The 9,680-nt window shown below is 34.3% G+C and overlaps 1 protein-coding gene across 6 annotated transcripts; it reads right to left on the bottom strand.

The window, feature by feature from the left end:
• Window positions 1–1,407: 1,407 nt before the first annotated feature.
• Window positions 1,408–7,669, bottom strand: nmu (neuromedin U). Of its 6 annotated transcripts, none has more exons than XM_034531047.1 (9): window positions 7,313–7,669; window positions 4,363–4,418; window positions 4,221–4,277; window positions 4,063–4,116; window positions 3,914–3,943; window positions 3,055–3,129; window positions 2,537–2,590; window positions 2,401–2,443; window positions 1,408–1,566 (listed from the first exon to the last, which is right to left on the bottom strand). In XM_034531047.1, the coding sequence occupies exons 1-8, from the start codon at window positions 7,437–7,439 to the stop codon at window positions 2,408–2,410; spliced, it is 489 nt and encodes a 162-aa protein (XP_034386938.1). In that variant the 5' UTR covers window positions 7,440–7,669; the 3' UTR covers window positions 1,408–1,566; window positions 2,401–2,407. The 6 variants fall into 6 exon arrangements, with proteins under 6 accessions (XP_034386938.1, XP_034386936.1, XP_034386939.1 ...); XM_034531045.1 differs by having other exon boundaries at window positions 3,040–3,129; XM_034531048.1 differs by having other exon boundaries at window positions 4,230–4,277; window positions 7,313–7,667.
• Window positions 7,670–9,680: the final 2,011 nt, after the last annotated feature.

Consider the following 9,680-nt stretch of genomic DNA (forward strand, 5'->3'; position numbering starts at 1 on the left):
AACTCGTTTATATTTCTACCGAGTCGGGCAGAGGGACCGTTATATTTTACACAGTTAAAAGAACAACAACAACAACAACAACAACTATTAAACCATGTGAAACACTTACGGTTTATTGTCGTTTGTGCTGAAATCACCGTTTTACGGTCGTCTTGATGAGGACGTTTGTGCCAAAGAGAACGTTCTGCGGTGTGTGAAATGTTCTCGTGAACCTCTCAATACCTCCGTGAGTCTTGTTTTATGTCAGATGGGTCGAGGTCATTCACACGTTTTAGGATTCGGCCTCCGGTGGAGGTGATCCACCATTTAACAGACATTAGTGTTCATGTATTTGCGTTGGTCCAGAGGCGTGAATTATATATATATATATTTGTAAATAAGTTGTAAATAAACCAGAGTTATAATATATATACAATAATAATATATATAATATATACATATATACGTATATATGTATATATATATGTATATATATACGTATATATATATATACATATATATATATATATATATATATATATGTATATATATATATATATATATATATATACATATATATATATATATATACATATATATATATATATATATATATATATATGTATATATATATATATATATATATATATATATATATATGTATAAAAGCTGGAAGCGCCTTTTTATTTTTTCTATTGGTATGAAGATGGTGCCATCTGCTGGTCAATACCGACATTACACACATTCAGGATAGAAACCAACAATTTAATCCTGCAAATATTAATTTAACAAGAAGAAGGAAGCCGAAAGAAAATTGTATTTGCGCATAAAAAGATTTTGAAAAACTAAAACAAGCACTTTGTGACTCCACATCCCATCATATTGATGTCACCAGTACAGTTTTAATTAATGTCTCCTCCCGGGAGGTTGGTTACGATTAAATAAACAAGGAAGTTGAACTGTTTTTTTTAAATTATTTAAATGAAAAAGTGTGATTGGTCAGTTATTTTTAATCATAAAATGCGTAAAAGAAAAACATGATTAATAATTAGCGACACTAAGATGTTATCTTGAATATGATCATGCAAACCTGTACTTTGAAAAATATTTAAACTGTTTATATTTCACAGTAATGCACATTTATAGGTGTAAAATGTCAAATACATGCTTTTAACTGCCGTTGTGTATCCTGGATGTGTGTTTAACTGCATTGAATATGTATCTGCATGTATATATATATATATATATATATATATATATATATATATATATATATATATAGCGTCTTTAAGTGTCTAGAAAAGCGCTATATAAATTCGAAGTATTATTATTTTTATTATTATATGCATCTGCATTCATTCAAACAGTTTCCTGTTTCATCTTCTCATTCGACAAAGTGCAGCAGAATCAAACGTGCACGCTCGCGGCCACGTTGTAGCAGTTTTAATGCAAATGACACACACACACGTCACATGACACAAAATAAAACCTGGACAGAGGAATAACGTTTGGATCTTATTCTTCTTCGAGTATTCAGACGTCACTGTACAGCAGCGGCTCGCTGGGTCGTTGTGCAGCGGCTCGGGTCTGGAGGAACAAACACACTCCTCATTTATACACATTTATTAATAAAAACTATATATTATGAAGCTTTATGCAGAGGGGTTAGTTCACACAGCATTCAGAGGCTCATTTATACACATTTATTAATAAAAACTATATATTATGAAGCTTTATGCAGAGGGGTTAGTTCACACAGCATTCAGAGGCTCATTTATACACATTTATTAATAAAAACTATATATTATGAAGCTTTATGCAGAGGGGTTTGTTCACACAGCATTCAGAGGCTCATTTATACACATTTATTAATAAAAACTATATATTATGAAGCTTTATGCAGAGGGGTTTGTTCACACAGCATTCAGAGACTCATTTATACACATTTATTAATAAAAACTATATATTATGAGGCTTTATGCAGAGGGGTTTGTGCGCACAGTATTTAGAGACTCATTTATACACATTTATTAATAAAAACTATATATTATGAAGCTTTATGCAGAGGGGTTAGTTCACACAGCATTCAGAGACTCATTTATACACATTTATTAATAAAAACTATATATTATGAAGCTTTATGCAGAGGGGTTAGTTCACACAGCATTTAGAGACTCATTTATACACATTTATTAATAAAAACTATATATTATGAAGATTTATGCCGAGGGGTTTGTTCACACAGCATTCAGGGCCTGTAGTGTCTCACACTGACCTTTATGATCCATGCGCACATAAAAGTGATCTTTTTGCTAATATTGTCCCAAATAAATAAGACTTAGCTTCATTTAGCCAAAAGAACAATTAGAATACCACATTTTCATACAGTCCCTGCATGGAAAAACTGAAAACAAGCATTACCTTTCATCTACTCATATTCTAGGAACCGTCTTCCATTTCTTGGCTGTAAGCGCAAAAAAGAAAACGTGATTGAATGTTCGTCAAATTATCCGGCGGACTTCATCGCGTTTGTTATATTAATTTCTCGTGCTCATACCCGATAGAGGAAGTAACCTCTGCTCTGGATCCCTCCAGGTCCCGGGAGTTCACCCTGGAGAGACACAAGAGGAAACATCTCTGATCACACAACAGGGAACGCTTCAGTCAAACATATCAAAACGACTGCTTTTGAGCCCGAGTCCACTTTGTTGACTGATAGAAATATAAGTTTTGGCTGCTGCACTAATTTTAGACCATAATTGCCGGCAGCTTGGGAAAGAACAACTAGTGCAGCAGCGTTATTGACATGTGAGCTGTAGGGAGGAAGGGGGGGAGGGGGGGGGACATGTGTAACACACACACACACACACGCACACACATTTCAATATCAACATATTGAATGCTGCAGTTTCCATCTTCCTGTATTTTCATTTAAAGCCCCGCGCCCTCCTGTTTGCATCCAGGTGCATAAAACTAACATTTAAAAAATGTTGTTCTTGTTTTATGAATCGGTGGCTCATTCTGTACAAACAGGAAATGGAGAGTGAGAAGAGAACGCACGTGGGGGGTACATACGCGCGTGGAGAGTCCTCTCTCTCTTCTGGTGTGCAGTTGGGAAACGAGATGCAGGAGAGGGTGCGACATTGGAGTCTGACAGACACACACACACAAGGACACAGAGCAACACACACATGTTTCATCCCCGGGGGAACGCACGACCACACGCTCGCCGCGTTTATGCAGCATTCACACGACACAAAAGCGGCTTCATATTTCTACGTGAGAAACATGGCGTGCTGTGGAGGTGCATCCTGGGATGTTGTACGGGCGTTTTGCAGGTTTTTAATGTACATTTTTTAAAGATAATATGATCATTTTCTTTGATTTTCACATTAATTCATTTATTTTTGTATATGAATGTATTTAGTTTTTCATTTCAATAAAGTATATGCATGCAGGAATTGGCTGGAAGGCCCAACGCAAAGCCAGTTGATTGACAGCGTGGTCCTTCAAAGAACAGCGAAAGCATTGAGGGTTTTCTTTTATTGAGTTTAGTTAATTCAACCTGCTAACATGTAAAATAACAGTAGTTATGATATATATATTATAGTTACATGCTACTTGTTTTTAAAAACAGCTTTGTTATTCTGTTCTTATTCCTTTAAGGGTGACTTGAACTGATAACATAATGCTAATATAATAATAATCACATGTTTTTTTATCATGGCACTACTTTTGGTGCAATCCGTCTGCCACGAATCTTTGCATGTAAACTCTATAAGTATCACAAAAACATAATATTGCGATACTCAAGTGTATCGATATTTTCTCACACCACTGGTTTAAAGAATAAAAATGAATCGCTTGATGGTGTAGTTGCTGTTAAATGAACCGGTAACTATTTGGATTAAACTTTTTGATAAGACACACTTACCCTTTTATTGTTTTCCTGCCCTGCCAGGTCCTGAGATTAAAACAAAATGAGACTTTTAGTTGATATCGCCGTGTGAATCGTTGTCCTGCGGACCTCTACTACCACCAAACACACATTTTGTGTTATTATGAGGTAGAAATATGAAATACCTTTGACTTCTGAACCAGCATTGAGACACAGAGTTCCCCTAAAATATCAGATGTCTGATACCAGAGAGAAAAGCAGCTGTTAAAAAAAACATAGTAAATGTACTATGACAATTGTAATATACATGTGCAAAAAAAAACAAGCTAAAATAAAAGCACACCCTGCTCACCCAAAACTTCAGGTCTGCAGAGAGGTAGGACGAGCACACGGCGTCTATCTGTGGAGCATCGCAGAGGACAACACACGTTCACGCAGAGGGACGAAGAAGAATTAGGGATATTTATGGGAAATGGAAGGCATACCCGGCTGAGGAGCTGCCTCTGATCTGTTGTGGCTCGCGGAGGTTCTGCTGGAGCACCTTTAGTTTTTACGCAACGACACAGAAATATACGGGATTAACGCGACAACAACGACATCTCCTGTGTGCTGCTGAGGAGGGAGGGAGGACTCCTGACACCTGCTCAACTGTTACTACTGTAATAACTGTTACAACAATAACAACTGTTACAACTGTAATAACTGTTACATCAATAACAACTGTTACTACTGTAATAACTGTTACACCAATAACAACTGTTACTACTGTAATAACTGTTACATCAATAACAACTGTTACTACTGTAATAACTGTTACATCAATAACAACTGTTACTACTGTAATAACTGTTACATCAATAACAACTGTTCCAACTGTTACACCAATAACAACTGTTACAACTGTTACAACTGTTACACCAATAACAACTGTTACAACTGTAATAACTGTTATACCAATAACAACTGTTCCAACTGTTCCAACTGTTACACCAATAACAACTGTTACAACTGTAATAACTGTTATACCAATAACAACTGTTACAACTGTAATAACTGTTACACCAATAACAACTGTTACTACTGTAATAACTGTTACACCAATAACAACTGTTACTACTGTAATAACTGTTACACCAATAACAACTGTTACTACTCTAATAACTGTTACACCAATAACAAATGTTACTACTGTAATAACTGTTACACCAATAACAACTGTTACTACTGTAATAACTGTTACACCAATAACAACTGTTACAACTGTAATAGCTGTTACACCAATAACAACTGTTACTACTGTTCCAACTGTTACACCAATAACAACTGTTACAACTGTAATAACTGTTACATCAATAACAACTGTTACTACTGTAATAACTGTTACAACAATAACAACTGTTACTACTGTAATAACTGTTACACCAATAACAACTGTTACTACTCTAATAACTGTTACATCAATAACAACTGTTACTACTGTAATAACTGTTACAACAATAACAACTGTTACTACTGTAATAACTGTTACACCAATAACAACTGTTACAACTGTAATAACTGTTACATCAATAACAACTGTTACAACTGTAATAACTGTTATACCAATAACAACTGTTACAACTGTAATAACTGTTACAACAATAACAACTGTTACTACTGTAATAACTGTTATACCAATAACAACTGTTACAACTGTAATAACTGTTACACCAATAACAACTGTTACAACTGTAATAACTGTTATACCAATAACAACTGTTACAACTGTAATAACTGTTACAACAATAACATCTGTTACTACTGTAATAACTGTTACACCAATAACAACTGTTACTACTGTAATAACTGTTATACCAATAACAACTGTTACAACTGTAATAACTGTTACACCAATAGCAACTGTTACAACCTTTTACACCAATAACAACTTGTTACTACTGTAATAACTGTTACATCAATAACAACTGTTACAACTGTAATAACTGTTACATCAATAACAACTGTTACAACTGTTACACCAATAACAACTTGTTACTACTGTAATAACTGTTACATCAATAACAACTGTTACAACTGTAATAACTGTTACACCAATAACAACTGTTACAACTGTTACACCAATAACAACTTGTTACAACTGTAATAACTGTTACATCAATAACAACTGTTACAACTGTAATAACTGTTACACCAATAACAACTGTTACTACTGTAATAACTGTTACACCAATAACAACTGTTACTACTCTAATAACTGTTACACCAATAACAACTGTTACTACTGTAATAACTGTTACACCAATAACAACTGTTACAACTGTAATAACTGTTACACCAATAACAACTTGTTACTACAGTAATAACTGTTACACCAATAACAACTGTTTCAACTGTCACAACTGTTACAACTGTTATAACTGTTACAACTGTAATAACTGTTACAAATGTTACAAATGTAACACATGTAACAACTGTGACAGCTATAACAACTGCAACCACTTACATACAGATATATATATACAGTATGTATATATATATATATATATATAGAGAGAGAGATAGATAGATAGATAGATATATAGATAAATAGATATAGATAGATAGATAGATAGATAGATAGATAGATAGATAGATAGATAGATAGATAGATAGATAGATAGATAGATAGATAGATAGATAGATAGATAGATAGATAGATATAGACAGGTAGATAGATAAATATATAGATAGATAGATATATAAATAGATATAGACAGATAGATAAATATATAGATAGATAGATAGATAGATATATAAATAGATATAGACAGATAGATAGATAGATAGATAAATATATAGATAGATAGATATATAAATAGATATAGACAGATAGATAAATATATAGAGAGATAGATAGATATATAAATAGATATAGACAGATAGATAGATAGATAGATAGATAGATAGATAGATAGATAGATAGATAGATAGATAGATAGATAGATAGATAGATAGATAGATAGATAGATAGATAGATAGATAGATAGATAGATAGATAGATAGATAGATAGATAAATATATAGACAGATAGATAAATATATAGATAGATAGATAGATAGATAAATAAATAGATATAGACAGATAGATAGATAGATAAATATATAGATAGATTGATATATAAATAGATATAGACAGATAGATAGATAGATAGATAGATAGATAGATAGATAGATAGATAGATAGATAGATAGATAGATAGATAGATAGACAGACAGACAGACAGACAGACCGACCAATAGACAGACAGACAGACAGAAAGATTGATAGATTGATTAAAATATTTAAATAAGCAACACAAAATAACAAAAACGTTACACTTTCAGTCTCATGAACACAATCAGATATTATTTATGAACAACACCTTCATAAAGAGTTTCTTTTTCATGTTTGACTCACTTTTGCAGACTGGGACGGTGAGGATGAGCAGAGCTGTGAGGGCGACGCTGGCCGCGCTGAGGGGGCTCACGCTGCTGCTGGAGGCTCCGCGCTGCGCTGCCTGGCTCTGGGTCTGGAAGGTCCTCATCTCTCCCTCTCTCTCTCTCTCTACCTCTCTCTACCTCTCTCTTTACCTGTCTCTCTCTCTTTCTCTTTATCTTGAGCTGGTTTCTTTTTTGTCTGCTTGTTTTGTTGTTGTTTTTGTTGTTATTTTGTTGTTGTTGTTATTGGTTGTGTCTGCTTGACTTCTTGCTCTTCTGAGAGTTTCCATCTCACGTCAGAGTAATATGAAGGCTGGTGGCACACACACACACACACACACACACACACACACACACACACACACACACCCTCTCGGCTGCGTCATTGGAGCTCCGCACGCGCGCGAAAAAAAATTATGATGTTTGATCAACAGCAGCAGGTCGGATAAACGTGAAGGATGATGATGAAGCTGGTTATGATGATGATGATGAAGCTGGTGATGATGATGATGATGATGATGATGATGATGATGATGATGATGATGGAAAAGTAAAGTGTGAATTTAAAAGATGGTGACCATCAGAAAAGTATCAAGCAATGTTATTAAAGTAGTTTACTTAAAAAATAACAATAAACTTATAATACAAGACGTGAAGCATGAAGTGCCCAAAAATAATATTAATAGAATAAACATTTGACAGACAAAATAAGAAATGAAACTCACTTTATAATGCATATCACACTTTATATAATGCATATCACAAGATGGAAATATAACACGTTAATAATTACAATAATCATGATAAAAACAATATTGAAATAAGTGACCACATAAACTTATAAACGCTGCAGCAGCATCAACATGTCTCCTTTCTTTTCTACATCTGTGATGGAGATTTTTATTTTTAAGGCGAGACAAGACAGGCAAAAACATTGTTTTTCATGAAGTTGTCTATTTTGTTTCCATAACACGTCTTCTTTCAGGCGAGAGGAAATAGACAGTGACCTCATTTGCATATTTAAACTTAACATCTCATAAAACTTGTAACACAATAACTCCTCTTAATGTGAGTGATGAAGTGGTGAAGTTTCATGTGATATCTATGAGGTCATGTTTTGACCCTATAACACAATAACTCCTCTTAATGTGAGCGATGAAGTTTCATGTGATATCTATGAGGTCATGTTGCTACATTGTTGCTACATTGTTGCTACATTGTTGCTACATAGCATCCTACTTTGTGTGTCTGCATTGCGTTGCTCTGTAACGCGTGGACTTAATTTGAGGCTATTTCCGCCGCGTCATGTCAGAGAAGCAGCTGCATGTTATACTTCTCCTGAAAGGCCATTTTGCTGCTGCATGTTTCTGTTGATGCTGTAATTGTAAGTGCACACGTCCTATAAATAAACCCTTAAATCAACTCTTCTTTTTCATTCCTGCAGCACACATCACAACTTCTACTATCACAGTTGGTTTCCTCCTCGACATTTGCAAAAACGTATGAAGAACAACATAAACACGATGGATTACATGCAAAAGCCCCTAATTTGCTCAAAATCCTCTGTTTGCCCCTCTGGTGAGATTAGACGCTACGTGTCTTAAAAAAGGGTTGGAGTGTTTAAATGAGACTAAACAACATTTATTTAAAAAAATGTCATTGACAAAATATAATGTGTTTTATAAACCGGACTGATGTGATCCACTTTCTTGTTCTTTGTGAGGACTTTTTAAACAATGCTTGAATTTTCTTTTTCTTCTGGTGGTCGTTAGGAAAACATTGCCCCATAATATCCGGGACGGAAACTGTTATTTCACGCTTGAGCCACATTGAAATGATCCGTAAGCTGGAACACAATTATCTTACTTTCCAGCTGGAGCTGGTAATCCCATTCATTACTTCTTTCATTTTAAATTATATCATCAACACTTCTTCAGTGGCATATTTTCCTTCTTCAAGAAAGCAATAATACCCAATAATGGCCTTCGTGGTGTCATTGGTCAGTGGAGCCGAAAAGAAGAAACCGTGCTCTTATTCCAGAAATTAAAAAGTCTTTCAATGCGTTCAACTCGAGTCTTTGAACGCTACAGGTCAGTCAACATCAAAAGTTTACGGAATTATGAACATGTAATGGGAAAAAATTCTGTCTAATATTCCATTCATTCACTCTATTAAAGGCTTAATTATTTGAGAGACTCATTATGGATCATTACTAAATTATCTTTTCTCATATAATATCTTGGGTAATATCTTTGTGTGACAGGGTATAAAGACTCAATAAACCAGAAGACCACCCATTAATTAAACTCAATGCCGGTGAGGTACAGCAGTGTGTGTATTTTTCCGTT

This window comes from Cyclopterus lumpus, chromosome 4, assembly GCF_009769545.1.
Source record: "Cyclopterus lumpus isolate fCycLum1 chromosome 4, fCycLum1.pri, whole genome shotgun sequence".
Classification (NCBI taxonomy): domain Eukaryota; kingdom Metazoa; phylum Chordata; class Actinopteri; order Perciformes; family Cyclopteridae; genus Cyclopterus; species Cyclopterus lumpus.

Excerpts from the sequence above, each read along its gene's own strand:
- nmu (XM_034531045.1), bottom strand. The coding sequence starts at position 7,439 with ATGAGGACCTTCCAGACCCAGAGCCAGGCAGCGCAGCGCGGAGCCTCC. Across the intron at positions 4,419-7,312 it reads CACCGTCCCAGTCTGCAAAA|GTGCTCCAGCAGAACCTCCG; the intron begins GTGAGTCAAACA and ends TAAAAACTAAAG. Across the intron at positions 3,130-3,913 it reads GGCAGGAAAACAATAAAAGG|ACTCCAATGTCGCACCCTCT; the intron begins GTAAGTGTGTCT and ends TGTGTCTGTCAG.